At 44.4% G+C, this 18,973-nt stretch overlaps 2 protein-coding genes across 2 annotated transcripts in view; one reads left to right on the forward strand and one right to left on the reverse strand.

Moving 5' to 3' along the window:
• Positions 1 to 331: 331 nt before the first annotated feature.
• LOC120044368 (calpain-5-like) overlaps positions 332 to 18,973 on the reverse strand; it is a 35,367-nt gene continuing 16,725 nt past the window's right edge. The window contains exons 3-12 of the mRNA XM_038988992.1: positions 12,294 to 12,502; positions 11,443 to 11,635; positions 7,856 to 8,049; positions 6,468 to 6,545; positions 3,428 to 3,623; positions 3,116 to 3,238; positions 2,515 to 2,711; positions 1,906 to 2,027; positions 701 to 837; positions 332 to 514 (exon numbers count right to left, since the gene is read on the reverse strand). Coding sequence (XP_038844920.1) covers positions 332 to 514; positions 701 to 837; positions 1,906 to 2,027; positions 2,515 to 2,711; positions 3,116 to 3,238; positions 3,428 to 3,623; positions 6,468 to 6,545; positions 7,856 to 8,049; positions 11,443 to 11,635; positions 12,294 to 12,502 — 1,632 coding nt within the window. The remainder of the gene's footprint in view (positions 515 to 700; positions 838 to 1,905; positions 2,028 to 2,514; positions 2,712 to 3,115; positions 3,239 to 3,427; positions 3,624 to 6,467; positions 6,546 to 7,855; positions 8,050 to 11,442; positions 11,636 to 12,293; positions 12,503 to 18,973) is intronic.
• On the forward strand, positions 14,384 to 14,875 carry LOC120044733 (olfactory marker protein-like). Its single transcript, XM_038989412.1, has one exon. The coding sequence runs from the start codon at positions 14,384 to 14,386 to the stop codon at positions 14,873 to 14,875; it is 492 nt and encodes a 163-aa protein (XP_038845340.1).

Genomic DNA, 18,973 nt, shown 5'->3' on the forward strand with positions numbered 1-18,973 from the left:
GTCCTGGCATTTAAAGCAAACAAAATGTTCAATATTTCACATACTATAAAACGTAATATTTTCGCATACCCAATCAGCCTACTATTTAGGACTCAGACACGGCCTGTGTGTTTGTGTGTGTGTGTGTGTGTAACAGTGAGAGAAAGAGTCAGAAAGAAAGAAAGCTGTGTCTGTATATGTTGAAGGGGGTGTTGGGTTGGGTGGAGCAGGGGATGATTAACCTTTTAACTGACATGCTTGGGTTTAGTGGTGGCGAAAGGTCGTCAAGATGACAAAGGTCAAGCTCCTTCGACATTCCATGGCGAGAGCGGCGACGGCGGTGGTTGTGACGTCATATGTTGATGAGTGTGATGCAGGTGATGAGGCGCACGGTGACCGTGCCCGGGAGGTCGTTGTCTTGGCGATTGCCCTTGTCGCGCAGGTGGAGCGTGTGCTGCTCCTGCCGGTCGTTTGGGTCACTGGACAGGGTCACCTGACCCAGGAAGGTATCCACAATTACGTTCTTATTGTAGATCTATTATGGTATGGCCCAAGGTCCAAGGAGAGCAGAGAAGAAAGAGAAAAAGAGGGAGAGAGGAAGCATAGGAAAAGTGATTTTCAAAAAGTTAGAGTAAAACATATTCAAGAGATAGAGGGATACATACTGTATGAACACAGACAGACAGATACAAAAAAGTTCCTCCTCTCCGTCTGTGCTTACCTCAATGTGGATGCCTTCCTTGGGCTTCTTGCGGTAGAACAGGCCTTTGACATCGAAGTTAGGGCTCCGCGTGTCCTTGTGCACCGGCGAGCGCACCCTCTCTCCCTCACAGGTGATGATGACGTACGGGTCCGAGGCTGGGAGGGAGAGGGAAGGAAGGATGAGGGACAGCTGTCAATCTCTGTATCGGCATGAGAAGTGTAAACGTGTGTGTGCATGTGTACTCAAATATGCAGGCCAAAACCAACTCGGGGTCTAAATGAAGCCAATCCTTATCTGGCCATCAGACCAACCAGCAAGCAGACAGGTCTCTGACAGGTAGGTGGAGAAGGGCTTTAGTTGCTTGTGCTACTAGGTAGGTCGAGGATATGGGGAGAAGGAACTATAGAAGACTATAAATCTGAAAGGGAGGGGATAGGTTTCAGCCATATGGAAAAAAGTATTCCTAGACCTAGCCCTTTGTGGAACTACTACCATTTTGCTTAAATCTATCCAATCCTCTTCGATCTACATGAAGCTAGGGGTTAAGGGTTAGGACATGGGTATTCAACTCTTGCCCTACGAAGTCCAGAGCCTGCTGGTTTTCTGTTCTACCTGATAATTAATTGAACACACCTGGTGTCCCAGGTCTAAATCATTCCCTGATTAGAGGGGAACAATGTAAAAATGTAGTGGAACTGGCTTTGAGGTCCAGAGTTGAGTTTGAAGGGGTTTAGGGGCTAGGGGCTGTTTCTGGGCTGAGCCAAAGCCTATTGGACTATTACTGTGCAATATGTCTAGTTGTAGCTAAGCCGCTAGCCACTAGGTGATGCTGATGTACCTCCTTGTGTTTTGGCCGGGTGCCTCTTCTTGTTGGGAATGAGACAGTGCAGCTCTGTGTATGACCAGAAGAGTTCACCTTGCAACACATGCTGGGGCACGGAAAAACACATACACACTCGCACAAAATGTACAGTACACACTTAAACTCAAGTTACCCATCGGCAGAAGAGTTTATTGTGTCGACCAGAACCTTTCCCCTCCAACTATCCCCCATCCTTTCCAGCATGGTCCAGTAACAATGGTGGAGATATAACCGGGCCATCCTAGTATAGCTCGTGTGAAAATGGTCTATGCAAGTCAGCTCCCAAAGCCTCCCTTCGACATGTACTGTAGCTTACTTTACTGTAGGCCTACTATTTCCTACTGCAGCCTTACTAGCTTACCTCCATTAGAGTCCTGGCCCTGGAGTCCCTCAGCACTCAGAACGTGGACCTGGGTGACCAGCTGGGGGTAACCACACATGCCCGTCCAACATGTCTGTGGGGGCTCATCCAGGTTCAACTCTCTGTTGGGTAGGGAAAGAAAGTGAATATGGGTGTTATTCATTTTGGTGAGAATAATGGCAGTGGATGACAAATTACGTGAAAGAGGTTCTGGGTCCACTTAGAGAATCAATTCAACTTTATCAAAAAGCTAAAATCCTTTTATAGAAACCCATACAATTCAACTGGTGTGCATGTTAAAGGGATCGTTCACTTTTTTGAAGTAAGTAGTAAAATGCAAAAAATACTTTAACCCCAAGTGTCGTAAAATACCAAAATGAAATATCCCTTTAACATACACACCAGTTGAATTTGATGGGTTTCTATAAAATGAGGTTTGTTATTTGATCAATTTTAACTGATCCAATTTAGGCAATCCCTATCATAGAACTACAAAACAATACTGTTCTATTCAATTCTATGATCCCAGTGAACTATCCCTTTGAAAATGTAAGGAGGTTAAACGGAAGGGGGGTGGGGGTGGGTCTGCATGTCGGCCGGCTGGTTTACTTGCAGTCTGAAGGCACGTCGGTGAAAACCCGCAACAGGAAGTCGCCCTGCTGCCCGGGGTCAAAAGTCGTGGGGATGATGACGTAGCGACCCTCCTTGAGCTCCTTCCTGAGGAAGACGCAGCGCGAGTTGATGTAGATGGAGCCCGCCACCTTCTGCTGGGCCGTGTGCATGCGGTATTTTCTGTTCAGCTCCACCTAGAGGACGGGAGGGGACATGACATCAGGGTCACATTTTAAAGGGAGACTCAAGGTAGATATGGCATCATCAGGCAGAGCAAGGATAGAGGCAGAAGCAGGGAGACAGATATAGGAGGTGGAAAGATGGCACATGTGAGGACTGAAACAGGATCCTTATGTCTTATCTTTTATGTTATGAGTAGCAAGGAAGTAAAGAGATGGCAATACCATGAAGTAAAGCGTTAAGAGGCAAAAGGAAAAATTCATGTGGAACGACAGTGTGTTCATCTTCCTGTGTATCCATCTGTGTGTGTTCATCTGTGTTTGTGTGTGTGTGTGCTAACATCTGCGTATTTGTCTCTTCATCTGTGTGAGTGTGTTCTCGTGTGTGTGTCTTCATCTCTGTGTGTGTGCGTGCATACCCGGTGAATGTCGAAGCCTATGGCCAGGTTATCTCCTTTGCCCTCTTTGGTGGTGGCTCTCCTCTCCTTCTGCTGCAGGGCGATCAACACCTCATCCTCTACCTTATTCACATCAAACACATACTGCAGAGAGACAAACACACTAATTAGAACAATCTCCTCAAATCAAATACAGAATATGCAGTACATGCAGAGACACCAACAGAAAAACACATACAAACTTACACAGTACAAACACACTCCTACCCAGCCTCCCACCATCCACCCACACTCTCCCCACTTCCACACATCCTCCACCCTCATGCACCACACCTGTGGGTTCTGGAGGAAGGTGGCCTTGTAGTTGATGCATCCCCCAGAGCGGTTCCTCAGAGGGTCTTGGCGGGGGACCCAGGAGCCCCTCATCACTTCCTCCTCCCATGTTTTGTGGATGCTCAGATAAGAGGTGTTGATGAGGCGGCACAGGATCAGGTCCGTGAAGTACTGGCAGAAGTCATCAAACGTCATCCTAGGGTGGAGAGGAAGGGAGGGAGGGAGGGTATATTTAGGAAAGTGCCGCTCAATCAGTTAAAACTTCTTAGGGCTGAAATCCTGTTAACGGGATCGATATGACAACAGCCAGTGAAAGTGCAGGGCGCCAAATTCAAACAGAAATCTCATAATTAAAATTCCTCAAGCATACAAGTATTTCACACCATTTTAAAGATACACTTCTTGTTAATCCCACCACAGTGTCCAATTTCAAAAAGACTTTACAGCGAAAGCATCACAAACGATTATGTTAGGTCACCGCCAAATCACAGAAAAACACAAAAACCATTTTCCCAGCCAAAGACAGGAGTCACAAAAAGCAGAAATAGAGATAAAATTAATCACTAACCTTTGATGATCTTCATCAGATGACACTCATAGAACTTCACGTTACACAATACATATATGTTTTGTTCGATAAAGTTCATATTTATGTCCAAAAACCTCAGTTTACATTGGCGCCATGTTCAGAAATGCCTCCAAAATATCCGGAGAAATTGCAGAGCCACATCAAATAACAGAAATACTCATCATAAACTTTGATTAAAGATAAACTTGTTCTTAATGCAACCACTGTGTCAGATTTCAAAAAAGCTTTACGGAAAAAGCAAAAACCATGCAATAATCTGATGTCGGCGCTCAGAGCCCAATCAAGCCATACAGGTACCCGCCATATTGTGCAGTCAACAGAAGTCAGAAATAACATTATAAATATGCACTTACCTTTGATGATCTTCATCAGAATGCACTCCCAGGAATCACAGTTCCACAATAAATGTTTGATTTGTTCGGTAATGTCCATTATTTATGTCCAAATAGCTACTTTTGTTAGCGCGTTTGGTAAACGAATCCAAAGTCACGAAGCGTGTTCACTAAAAGCAGACGAAATGTCAAAAAGTTCCGTAACAGTCAGTAGAAACATGATGTTTTTAACATAAATCTTCAATAATGTTCCAACCGGAGAATTCCTTTGTCTTCAGAAATGCGATCGAACAGAGCTCGCTCTCACATGAACGCGCATGGTCAGCGCATGTTCAGCTCATGATAGACCTTACTCAATCCCCTCTCCTTCGGCCACACTTCACAGTAAAAGCATCAGACAAGGTTCTAAAGACTGTTGACATCTAGTGGAAGCCGTAGGAAGTGCAAAATGACCCATATCCCACTGTGTATTCGATAGGCGAGGAGTTGAAAACCTACAAACCTCAGATTTCCCACTTCCTGGTTGGATTTTTCTCTCAGATTTTTGCCTGCCATATGAGTTATTTTATTCTCACAGACATCATTCAAACAGTTGTAGAAATTTCAGAGTGCTTTCTATCCAAATAGACTAATACTATGCATATATTAGCAACTGGGACTGAGGAGCAGGCAGTTTACTCTGGGCACCTTTTCATCCAAGCTACTCAATACTGCCCCTGCAGCCATAAGAAGTTAATAAAATACAGATGAACCTCTTTGGTGTAGGGGGCAGTATTTTCACGTCCGGATGAAAAGCGTGCCCAGAGTAAACTGCCTGCTACTCAGGCCCAGAGGCTATGATATGCATATGATTAGTAGATCTGGATAGAAAACACTCTGACGTTTCTAAAACTGTTGGAATGATGTCTGTGAATATAACAGAACTCATGTGGCAGGCGAAAACCTGAGAGAAAAATCCAACCAGGAAGTGGGAAATCTGAGGTTTGTAGGTTTTCAAGTGATTGCCTATCCAATATACTGTGTCTATGGGGTCAGATTGCACTTCCTAAGGCTTCCACTAGATGTCAACAGTCTTTAGAACGTTGTTTCAGGCATCTACTATGAAAGGGGAGCGAATAAGAGCTGTTTGAACCAGTGGTCAGGCTGAAAGCCTTTAGTTGAGTCACGCGCGCAGCCGTGAGGACGAGCTCCGTTCCCTTTCATTTCTAATGACAAAGGAATTGTCCGGTTGGAATATTATTGAAGATTTATGATAAAAACATCCTAAAGATTGATTCTATACATCGTTTGACATGTTTCTACAAACTGTAATGGAACTTTTTTGACTTTTCTTCTGGACTTCTGCGCCTTGTGCATTTGGATTACTGGACTAAACACGTGAACAAAAAGGAGGTATTTGAACATAAAGATGAACTTTATCAAACAAAATGAACATTTGTTGTCTAACATGGAGACCTGGGAGTGCCATCAGATGAAGATCATCAAAGGTAAGTGATTAATTTTAACGCTATTTCTGACTTTTGTGACACCTCTCCTTGGTTGGAAAATGGCTGTATGGTTTTCTGTGGCTAGGCGCTGACCTAACATAATCGCATGGTGTGCTTTTGCCATAAAGCCTTTTTGAAATCTGACACAGAGGTTGCATTAAGGAGAAGTTTATCTTTAATCGTATGTTAAACACTTGTATCTTAGATCAATGTTTATGATGAGTATTTCTGTAATTTGATGTGGCTCTCATGGTTTTCTGTGACTAGGCGCTGACCTAACATAATCACATGGTGTGCTTTCGCAGTAAAGCCTTTTTGAAATCGGACACTGTGGTTGGATTTACAAGAAGTTTATCTTTAAAATGGTGTATAGTACTTGTATGTTTGAGGAACTTTAAATACGGGATTTCTGTTGTTTTGAATTTGGCGCCCTGCAATTTCACTGGCTGTTGTCGAGGTGGGACGCTAGCGTCCCACTTGTACCAGAGAGGTTAAGCATAGTACGGAGCATGCTTTTTAGTCCAGGCCTAGGCTTAATCTGTGTGTGGGTAAATGGCCCCTAATGTGTTAATGGTGTGTGTGTGTGTGTGTGTGTGTGTGTGTATGTGTGTGTGCATGGTGGTCCCTCTCACCAGAATTCTCCGTCATCCTGCACGGTGACGCCCAGCTTCTCTCTCTCACTCTTGCTCACCTTCTTCCACTCCTCTGAGCTGGGGGCACAGACATGAAATTACCTCATGTTCGACAGTATGAAACAAAGGAAATTACAGAGCAAACACACCACTGAAAAACCCTTTGGATTGGAGATTCCGAAGTTCAGCACCACATGACAATGGACAGCAATTTTCTCAGGAGCAGTCATAGATTAAAACATGAAGACTTACCCCAGGAAGTAGGAATTGTAGGTATCGGCAATACATAGCAATTGTGTGTGTGCCTACGTGCATATGAAAATAAACCTCTCTTCTGTTTCTATGAAATTCCTGCCAGTTCCACAACTTGTGTGTGACTCTGTGACAAACTTCCACATTAAACAATACAATTAAATGTCTCCAATTCCAATTGTGATCAAACCCCAGATACATTATACATGCATTCCTATGACTATATGAATGAAAGGAGACGACTCCTTTAATTACACCACTCAGTCACTTCCCCTTTAAGAACTAACATCTCTCTCCTTTACCTACTCAATAATTCAGCTGTCTTCATGAGCGAGCCCTACAATCTCTGCTATGTCACACAACCTAGCGATAAACAATAGGACACAACAGAAGGAGGAGGAGAGAAGCTCTTAGTCTTCTCCCCATCCTATTACATGATAAACGCCATAAATTAACTGTTGAACGTGTGATTTTATTTGATTTATTATGTTAGATATTTTTGGATTCTATATTTTTTTTACTTTAAGGTGACTTAAACGTGTGAACATGTGCACCACGTGTGCCTTCAAAAATAATAGCTGTATTACCATTCAACCAAGTTTATGTATAACAATACACGTCTGATTAACTCAGTTCCAAACAGTTGCGTTAATGGAATTCACTCCACAATATTATAGTCACTGTACTAACAGCACCCCTGCAGATCTCGGAATGACATTGTAATGGTTTTACTTTTTGTGTCTCCTTCTCCTGCATTATTACTGAAATGTAAAAAATGTAGAGCCTACCCTTATTTTTCCCTCCATATTGTTGTTTTTCTTTAAATAAATAAAACAAAAACACACGTTCACACATATTCAACAGTTAATTTATGGCATTTATCACCCCCCCCACACACAAACACACTCACACACACACACATAGCATTCCCCATTTCAGAAGATGGAGAACACCTCTCTCTCCACCTCATTACTCCTACACGGTCTAGTCATTTCGAGGCAGTAAAGGCACTCTGAATAGGAGAAGCTTTCATTATGCAGTGTTGTGTACATCGAATTAGAATAAGAATTCTAATTCTAATACTATGGTTGTGTAGTACCACTTCCAGGCCTGAGGAGGCAGTTTTGTGTATTTACCTGTCGCTCCAGGGCCCGCTCCACTCCTTCTCTCCCCAGGGGTTCCTCATGCGGATCATATTGAGCTTCTCTGATTTGAAGAATGCCAGCAGGCCCTGGCCCAGACGCACCTTCTTCACGTCCGTCACTGCGTATGCGTGACCCTTGACCAGGCCACAGTCTAGCCGTGCCTCCATGTCCTCCACTGTGGTCGCCTATGAGACAATTAATAATCAATTAATTAATTCAGAAATATGTATTTGTGCAGCACATGTCATACACAGAATGTAGCTCAAAGTGCTTGAGTTGTGACAAGGGTTGTGTTCATTAGGGCGTGCGACATGCGACAAAATGAAAATGTGCATTCAGACATTATTTTGTTTGATGCCTATTGAACAAGGCCCAGTCAAGTTGAACTGAGAATTGGTTTGTTTGAATTGAGCTTGCAGCCTAGACGGCTGGTGCTGTCCCTTGCTACTTGATCATCAAAGTATCATTGAGCACAAGGCCCAGATGTAATGAGCCCGTTTCACAAACAAAGTGTGATGCAACGACAGCAAGGGAGCAACTACTAAGGAGACAGAAGAGGAAAAAGGATAAAGAAGACAGAAAGGTAATGAGGGAAACCAGGGTCGTATTCATTAGTGCACAACGTAACAAAATGTTTTGCAACAGAAACCAAAAACAAGTGTTTTTTATTGGGAAAGGGGAATACCTAGTCAATTGTACAAATGAATGCATTCAAAATAATGCACTCTGAATCAGAGAGGTGCGGGGGGCTGCCTTAATCGACATCCATGTCGGATAAGATCAGTTAGTCCCTCCCCGTTTCAGTCCATTTTCTTCCATTTGGTGCCTACTAAATATGACCCAGGGGATACTACATAAAAATTCAAAAAACATACATGACTGCTCCTGCATGCACAAACCCTTCTCATAGACCTCACAGGCTCTCAATTTAAGCATACTTAATTGCCTGCTGATGGGCCATCAACTGTGGATGGGCTTCCCATTGTATTCAAATTGGTTGAGTAGGTTGGCTACCAGAACATTCACACCTGGCCCAACGGGAAAGCAGTTACATTTACATTTACATTTTAGTCATTTAGCAGACGCTCTTATCCAGAGCGACTTACAGTAGAGTGCATACATTTTATTACATTTTTACATTTCATTACATTTTTACATACTGAGACAAGGATATCCCTACCGGCCAAACCCTCCCTAACCCGGACGACGCTATGCCAATTGTGCGTCGCCCCACGGACCTCCCGGTTGCGGCCGGCTGCGACAGAGCCTGGGCGCGAACCCAGCCCAGCCTGGGCGCGAACCCAGAGACTCTGGTGGCGCAGCTAGCACTGCGATGCAGTGCCCTAGACCACTGCGCCACCCGGGAGGCAGTTGTCTGGACTTCAGAGAGCTAGGCTTTTGCGGGAAAGCAGTTGTCTGGACTTCAGAGAGCTAGGCTTTTGCTAAGCCTAGTATGAAAACAATATTTGAGGTAGATTAATAATATTAATAATAATATAATATACAAACATACTGTACATATCTTAGCTATCATTACACATTGTAAGTTTCTAGGACACACCAGTTGTTCACAATTCAACCGAAAGTGGTGGAAATGAAATGTCTGTCTCCAATGGTAAAAATGAAAGACAATTTTATTTTACTAGGCAAGTCAGTTAAGAACAAATTCTTATTTTCAATGACAGCCTAGGAACAGTGGGTTAACTGCCATGTTCAGGGGCAGAACGACAGATTTTTACCTTGTCAGCTCTGGGATTCGATCTTGCAACCTTTCGGTTACTAGTCCAACACTAACCACTAGGCTACCTGCCGCCCCATAAATTGAAAACATTTCTGATTTGAAACTGATAGTTGGATGAAAATATACTAAATTGACAAAAAATATTTCCATTTTAGATATGTCATATTGACCAAAAGCGGAGTAAACAAAATGCATATATTTTAAATGATACTTTTAGCATTCAAAAGAATGAATTACTTTTTTAATTTCTCTAAGATATTATCTTATTTGTACTTGATGTAAAGAAGTGACATTTTATATCACTATGTGAATGTGTCTAAATACCATATAAAATACCACTGAATTTTAGGTAAGGGGTTAATTGTAGCAAATGTTACGATTAACCCCCTTTACAAATCTGAGTCTAATCTGAGTCTAATGAGAAAAAACAACTAACTATTGTCATCAATTATATCAATCAAAATAACTCTTCTTACTGATAAAAATTATGTATGATTAGATAAATGGGGAATGTTCGGCAGGTCAATAATCAAGAAAGAGGTGGCAAGAATATTTCAAATTCGGCCTGAACATATATATATATTTTTTTAAATAGGTCACTACCCTATTATGCCCAGGCCCATAGGCTCTGTGGAAGACGTGCATTGAGCATTTGCTACCACACACATCAATTTTCAAACCATGCTTACAAAAAACAGCGAAAGGGGGGAGAAGACAAAAAGCAGTTAGGCTTGGAGTCTGGGGAGAGATGCACGAGTGTGGCTTTTAAGATGCCTTTGTTGCATTCCTAAATCAGACCTCACAACAAAAAGCCTGGGAGTAGTCAAGCATTTTTATAATGTTGCCAGGCCGTTACAACCATAACCAAACAACAACCACCAAGTCATGGGTCATGTCCGAGGAATTAACGACTAGGGTTTTCGGGCCGTTCGTCTAGCTGACGTGTTTGTTTAGCCATTATGTTTTTCGTGTCTGTGTCCATTCTGTTGTTATTGTTTCTGTAATGGAGCCTAATGAAAACTCATGAATATAAAACGCCTATCGCTGCCAGTTGAGCTAGTGTACTTGATTCGGAATCACACAATGTTGGACTGTAAATGAGTTCTAGTGCAGGAGTGGACAAGCGCAGAACCGCAGACAATCAAAAGGGGGGACTCACTGCCTGCGTTCCAAATGTACAACTTATTACCTTTACAGTGTACTACTTTCAACAAGGGCCCATAGGGTTCTGGTCAAAAGTAGTGCACTTTGTAGGGAGTAGGGTGCCATATGGGACGCAGTCAGTGGCTGCCCGGGGGAGAGTGGAACTCGTACAAATGGAGCTCCCAACAGCAGATGTTGCGTATTGATGAACAGATGAATAGACGGACTAACGGATGGACAGATAAACAACAAGCAGATTGAGGATGACAGGTAGATGGATGGATAGAGAAGAGGACGGTATTTGCATTCTGAAAGTGTATATGCACTCATACAAATTCAAGTCTCATCAGCAGAGAGAAAGCCTTGTATGATTACATTGATAGATGATAGATAGATGGATAATCACAAAGGATTACATTTTCCTCTCGCAAATGTAGACTTTGCATGAGCCAACTAACCGCAACTTTCGAAATAGACGGGATGGCACATTATCATGGTGATTGCCAAACACTGCAATTTGCGATTTATGTTGCAATTTTTTGGTGTTCCAAATAGCACAAGGCAGAAAAAAACATTTTGCAATGGAAAAAAACAGGAAGTACATTGAACACGACCTAGATCTCCTAACTGACCCCCTGGCTGCCCCTGATCCAAAATGGCTGCCTTGTACAGATCTTCCCCCTGAGTGACTCACCCGGATGGAGCAGCTGATGAGGCCGTCCCGGTTGTGGACCTTCAGCACCCTCTCAAACAGCTGGTTACGGGCCACCTCGTCAGTGGCCATCTGGCCCTCCAGCAGGTCCATGGGCTCCGACACGCCCCCTGTGAAGTCCACCAGGGCATCCGCCGTGTTCCCGCCGTCCAGGGCCTCGTAGCAGCCGTACACTCTGCAGGGACAGGAGGGAGAGGAGGAATGAGTTCATCTGAAGTCAAATATCTCTCTATCTATGCTGTCTACAGTGCACAGTTGACAACAGAATGACAACTGAACCTCTTGTTTGACTCCATATCTCAAGATGTGACTCCACATCTCAAATCATAAAGACAGTGGCTAGTAGACACAGTATCTTGAATCAGTTAAAATAGTGACAGACAATAATAAGCCTAATTCTAAGACATTAAAGGCTTATAACATGTTATAAAGCATTATACCTACAGGCGTTAAGTAAAGTGTTACCAATTGGAAATATTTATTTACCCGAGTGAGTGAGTGCATCCTCGTTCTAAAGATTTTCTCTGCATTCCTCAAATATTGGGAGAGTAAAACATACAGTAGCATTTTATCCTATTCTAGATGATATTCCCCAGGGCTACTGGGGCTGCTACAGTACTGTATCTCTTTATCCCTGCCCCTAGGTGTTCATTACATTTTAATGTTGTTTTTTTACCATGACCGTATTACACATTGTCCAATTGGGACAACAAATTGATTGATTGCTTGATGGATGGATTGAACGTTTAAAACATTTTCCAACAAGACTGTACTACACATTTCCCAATTTGGACAATAAAGCCATTGACAGATTGATTGATTCATTGACTAACTTGGCATAAGCCTTCTCCACCAGTGCGCTCCAGAACTCGTTGCTGTCATCCGAGTGGCAGTAGACCAGCTGGTTGTCCACCGTGGGCAGTCGGTCGTCGATCACCACATCCACCCACTCTCCGAAGCGCCAGAAGCGGAAGTGGAAGATCCCGGCGTATGACTCGGGTGTCTCCGTGTCCCACTCCTGCTCTTTCCAGTCTGGGATGACCTGAAGGGAGGGGGGGGGGGGGGGGTGCAGAGGGAGTGGAGGAGGTTGAAGAAGGAGGGGGTGGATGGAGATGAAAGCAGGAAAGAGAGAGGGAAAGGTTGGGAAAAGGGCAGAGGGAGCGGGTGTGGGTAGGCAGGACACGTAGAGGGAGGAGGGGGAGGAAAAAGAGAGTCAGAGTTATGCAAGCCGAACGAACAAGCCGCGTGTCGGCCGAACTCGTAAATACCACACCCTCTTGTGAGTGAGCCTGTCATCCCCGCTGGACATACCTCTTGTCCACAACTTGTCACCCCCGGCTGGCCCACTGCGTTCCAGAGGGAACAAATGTAGTGTATCACCTGGGCTCTGGCAAGTATACATCCAGAGGGGGAAGAATACGTGGAACAGGACAGAGGGACGGGGAATGACTAGAGCTGCAATGAATGACTAGAGCTGCAATGAAGTACCAGCCAGTCATCCCCTTCCCGGTGGCTCCCCCTCGGACTGCGATGGGCGGGCTGGGGGGCAAACAAGACCGCACTTAGCCCCCTCGCCCACCCACCCGAAATACCCATCAGCCATCAGGGCCAAACAGGAAGTGTAGTAATGAGACGCCACATAATGAAAGTGTACTGCGGAGCGCAGAGGGCTAAACTTGATGGAATGAACCACTGTTCCTCCACTGCCCTTGGAGATACATGCTGGGGAGTGGTGGACTAAGAGCCCTGGTCGGTGGGTCGGTTCTGGCAGGGTGGTTCTGATGGAACCTTTGTTCTGCAGATCAAGGGGCTGTTCTGTGTGTGTGTGTGTGTGTGTGTGTGTGTGTGTGTGTGTGTGTGTGTGTGTGTAGCAGCTCCTTTAAGAGGAGAGGATAAAAAAAACAATACTGCACCATAGAAACCCCAAGTCATGTGAGAGCCCTTAGGAAGCCAGTGACATAGAGAGAAAGAGAGGGGGGTGAGAGAAAGAGAGAGAGTGAGAATGAGGGAGAGGGGGTATCTATCTCGGGTTTCATCCAGAACATAATAAAGCTCTATAATAACTTTACTCTCTCTGCAAAGGATGGACTGGACTCTGGCCAGAAACAGCAGCAACCCCATCCACCCTCCGCCTAATGTTCTGAACATTGCAGATAGAAATATATCAGGTAGAACATATATGTTTTTCTGTCAGATTGAAAAAAGCTGACGATTTCCTATTCTTTCTATTTCTATCTGAAGTTAAAGTTGAGCAGTGGAAGCTGGTGGTGGGAGAAATCAGAGGACGGGGTTATTGTAATGGCTGTAATGGAATTAACGGAATAGGTATCAAACACATGAAACACATTCCGTGTGTTTGATACCGTTCCATTCCAGTGACACCAGCCTGCACTGGTTACTTGGCAGACTGACAAAAAAAAATCTCAGATTTCGGTCACACTTAGTTAAGTAAAGTACGCGAGAGAGTCAAGCCTACGCTAGCTGAGCACAACGATGGTACAAAACAAATATGTGACAAACACACAGCTGTCCCCTGTTCCTCCAAGGGCAATCCCCGCGTCGCTACTGCAGATGTCATTAGCTCAGGTTGCCTAGAGCTCATCTTGCCAACCAAGAACGACAAGACGGCAAGGCCCGCCCCGCATCTCAGGGTGCTGTGGGTGTGCACGAGTGTCTTCCACACACACATACTGTACTCAATAAAGAAAGAGGTAGAAAAAGATAGAGGAGGAAGAGGAAAAGGCCACAGTCCAAAGAGCTGCATGTGTGCGCCTACCTGACCCGGTGACAGAGAAAGAAAAGAGAAAGAAAAGAGAGAGAGAGAACGTGACCAAGAGAGAGTGAGGATTCCTGAGGACTCAGCCAGTCAAAGCGTTTCCCGGTTCCCCCTATCGACCCATCACACTCTTGAACCTAAACCAACATGGCCACCCAAGCCACTCTGGAGCTGCCCTTCAGGCCCGACGCCCATCTGACCGAGGTGATGCGTCAGCGGGCCCAGTCGCTGCAGCAGCGTGGCGGGAAGAGGCAGGACGGAGAGCGCCTCCTCCGACCACACGAGGCCATCTACCGCCTGGACTTCTCCCAGCAGGCATTGCGTTTTGCCCACTGGGGAGTGAGGCTGGCACGCTCAGGCCGCCTCACCGTGACTGCCACCTCACAGCTTTGGACGCCCGACCTCACCCACCTGATGAACCGCCAGCTGCTGGAGCCGGCGGGGGTGTTCTGGCGAGCTGAGAGCGACGGCGACGACACACCCGTGCACCACTATGAGGCAGACGCCCAGGAGTTTGGTGAGCGGATCGCCGAGATGGCGAAGGTGAGGAAGACAATGTACTTCCTGCTGGCATTTGAGGAGGGCGTTGGTCCGGACGCTGTTGAATGCTCCATCAGCTTCCAGGTGGACCAGAAGTGAAGACTGTAGGAGGAAATGGCAGACGGAGGGCAAGGTACTAGGCGGACATTTTGGTTATGTTTAATTTAATTTGACTATCCTCTGGCCTTATGAGCAAGTACGTTTGCCATTTCTCTTTTTGTTGTCTTTCGTCATGTTTTTCCACCACCACCATTCCTCGTCGGAGAACAACTTTGTTTTTCGTTTAGAATTTCAGTCATTTTCTACATATGCTACTTCTTCTTAGAGTTAGAGGTAAAGTTAGGTTTAGAGCACGGGTCTCAAAATGACGACCTGTGATCCAAATCTGGGCGATTTAATGTGGCCTGCAGTAGTTGTTAGAATGCGGTAACACAGGGGAAAGGACAGACAAATCGACCGACCGGAGGGACCACAACCACTCACTTCCTCTGGGGTAGAGGAAAGATAACACCTCAACACCTCCACTCCCTTGACTCGATCGCTTCCTTTTTAACACTCTTCCATCTCTTCTTCTTCCTGTCTTCTATTTTAGCATAGAACGACCGGCCTCAAACAAAACCTTTTTGGATTTCAATATGCCCTTTCTACTGTAGGTAGACTTTCTGTAGGGATTCAGGTAATACTAGTCTAGTGTATCAAAAGACTGGAGCATTTCTGATGTTGAAATTACTATTAAAGATGCAGTAAGTGTTTCACTTGTGAGTGGACTTTTAAACCCGAGGCTTCAATCATGTTTCCTTCAAATCTTTGTAGAGCATTCAGAGCCATACTGTAGCTACAATCAGTCGAGTCTAGAGATGTGATTATTCATTACTTGTAAGGTTTGTTTGATACCATAACGTGACTAAAGCAACTAATTAGAGAATGACTACTTGTGTGTAATTGATGTGCATTTGAATAAATCGTAACAAAAGACAAAACGGTTCTCTCTGTGGCATTTCTAACAGACTAGCAATACAACGTCAGCTCTGATGTTTTTCAATTTAAATGTGTGTGTGTACGCACGGATGCACATGTTTATGTGTTGGGTGTCTGCCTGCCTGCCTGCCTGTCTGTCTGTCTGCGTGTGTGTGTACTTACGGATCTCATTTTTTCTACTGGCGTCTGACAAACGAGCAGGCTCATCGCGGATGACTGAGGGGGTCTGAGTGTGTGTGTGTGTGTGTGTGTGTGTGAAGCCGTTCTCCACCCACCTGAGGTGGTTGGCAGCTGGGAGGGACACTGTAGTGCGCCAGCAGAAACATAATACCACAGCGGACAGCGGGGTCTTATTTATTAGACAGGAAATGGAAGAAAACAGACCGAAAACAGCCTGGACTCGTCAAAGAAGAAACACTTGTTTAAAATTTTCCTGTGATGTTTTTTTGCTATGGTGTGCCCTAATGAACACGACACAGACTGGCTTCCTATTACCTCATCCATCTCCGTCTGGCCCCGGCCCGAATGACAAACGTCAGGGAGGGGGATTATATCTCCACAGCAACCGGCACTTAAACTCCCTCCCTCCCAAAGGTCACCCCGTATTCATAAACATGTCAGAACAGAAGTGCTGATCTACAATCAGTTTAGCCTTTTAGATCATTATGAATAAGATACATGGACGAGGGGGGGGACCTGATCCTAGATCAAAGCTCTGAAAGGCTTTATGAATATGGACCGAGGCCACCACAAAGACAGAGCTGAGGAGTGGAGAGGGAGAGACGGAGGGGAAAGGAAAGAGAGAATATGTTGGTGTGTAGGAGAGAGACAGAAAGAAAAAAAGAAAACAGAAGGAGAGATGGACACCACAAGCGTGTGCCCATCCCCCCCCCTCCCACACACACCTAGTCACCCACTCATTCACCACAGAGGCATAAATCAATGCCTGAAATCACAACCAGCCACCTGATAGATTGACTGTCTCTCAAATCAAATTGTATTGGTCACATACACATATTTAGAACTAGATTGACTATCTCTTTGTGGTTGACCGCTTTTCTCCCAAATTATTCTCAACGCCATTCCCTTTGTCAGTAATGGAAAAGCAAAAGCAGCAGAGTACACCGACAGTCTCCTGAGTCTCAATTAAGAGAATGGCCTGCAGTATAAGAGTGTAATTATTAATCTGATGGCGTCTCCATTGTCCTTTTCTTCCTTATTCAATAACATCAGCTCACAATCACACTTCTTCCCTCTCATACTTACAGTTGCCGGTCACACACACACGACAGACATACAGACACTATACATACACACACCGCACCAATGCTAATTAGTCCTTTGCACATACCAGCTTCCTGGGGGATCTACCTCTTGGTTGTTGTATGTACCGCTGCCCCATGCCTGGTGTAACTAAACCATCACTGCACTGCTTCCATCATGGAAATGCATGGTCACGCACGCATCAAGTTCATCTTGTTGTACTGTTGGACAACATGCCTTTATCTTCAATAGGTCAAAGTTGATTGGGTTGTATTTCTATGTAAAACATTTCTATGTAAATCATTAATTCCTCATCCTCACTCTGGTGATAGAAGTAGTTGTGGTCCTGAAAACAAAAATTGCTGAAATAGCGCAAGCTTTTCAAATCTGTTAACACATCTTTATGTACAGTACATTTTAAATAAAAACCAAAAAGCTAATTACTGAGTTGTAACACTTTACTTAAAGCATGCAGGTATAATGCTTTCTAAGTTGTTATAAGCATGTACAAGCCTTTATAATGTCTTATAACAAAGCTTAAGTCCTATTTGGACGGGATTCGTTTTACTGGGGGAGCTCAGGTAATGTAATTATGTGCACGAGCACAAATGACCACATCCGTCATTTTAGTCCCGTCCGAATCTGCTATGTCAGTAATTTTTACTTGGCAGGAAGGTTATTATCCCATGCCTTGAGGCCGATACGTAAAGCTTAATGAAGAGCAGTGATACTTGCAAGAGCAGTGTGCATGTTTCTAATTTTTTCTCATATTATATCAGCCCTAAAAACCTACTGTTTATGGCAAACTCCCAGCTCCTCTAATAATACTTATCGCGTGCGAATCGTCATCACTGTGTATTGAGGGATATTGCAGGGTTTAACAGGCTAAGAACATGACAGCAAATGTATGTTTAAAACCAAGTATTATGCAGGCAAGGGCGTCATTTTATGTTGCATATGGGGGGTGGGGGTCAATGGGTTCACCCTAGGGGGGCCCGGGGGCATATAATCAGAATACAGGCAAAAACATTTGTTATAGCACATGGGCTACAGTCAGCAAAGATTATGAGTTGAACTGATAGTGCCTTATAACTTAAATTGCCTTATAACCACCGTGGGGCGGCAGGTAGCCTAGTGGTTAGAGAGCTGGGCCAGTAACCGAAAGGTTGCAAGATCGAATCCCAAAGCTGACAAGGTAAAAATCTGTCATTCTGCCCCTGAACAAGGCAGTTAACCCACTGTTCCTAGGCTGTCATTGAAAATAAGAATTTGATCTTAACTGACTTGCCAAGTAACTTTTTTTTGTTTATAAATAAAAATCCTCACCTAATGACCTGTTCGTCCTCTCCCTGCCTCAACATGGGCAGTGCTCTCTCACACACTCTCTCTACTGCTTGTCTCTGACCCTTGCCATGACAAACAAATCACCTCAGAATGCAGTCATCAACTGTTTTGTTGTACTTGGGCTTCAAGTCAGCAAAGAAGAGGAGTTGAACTGATAGTTCCTTATAACTTGAATTCTCACCTGATTACCTGTTCGTTATCTCCCTGCCTCAACATGGGCGGTGCTCTCTTTCTCACGCTCTCTACTGCCTGTCGTTGACCAAATACCATTATCATATGACAAAAATGACTGGCCTTAGCAATGATGGGGTTAGCTTATTAACACGAATTAGACTGCTTTCATTACCTAAATTAGTTATAGCTAACTAGCTGACTACATAGCTACCAATCTATTATGAATTGTACAGTGTGCTTAGCTAGCTAGCTATGTAAACATTCATTCATTTACTTACAGTCCTCTCCACTCCCCAAAATAATCTTATTTCCTGCACTTTTCTCCTCTTTGGGGTTGGCACCTCCATTAAGGGCACTAGCTACTTTTACACCAGGGTGAACACTAACTCAGAGTGCCGCTCATCTGAAAATGCTGTTGAAAAGGAAAAGGATTGGCCT

The sequence above is a fragment of the Salvelinus namaycush genome, chromosome 3 (assembly GCF_016432855.1).
Source record: "Salvelinus namaycush isolate Seneca chromosome 3, SaNama_1.0, whole genome shotgun sequence".
NCBI lineage: Eukaryota > Metazoa > Chordata > Actinopteri > Salmoniformes > Salmonidae > Salvelinus > Salvelinus namaycush.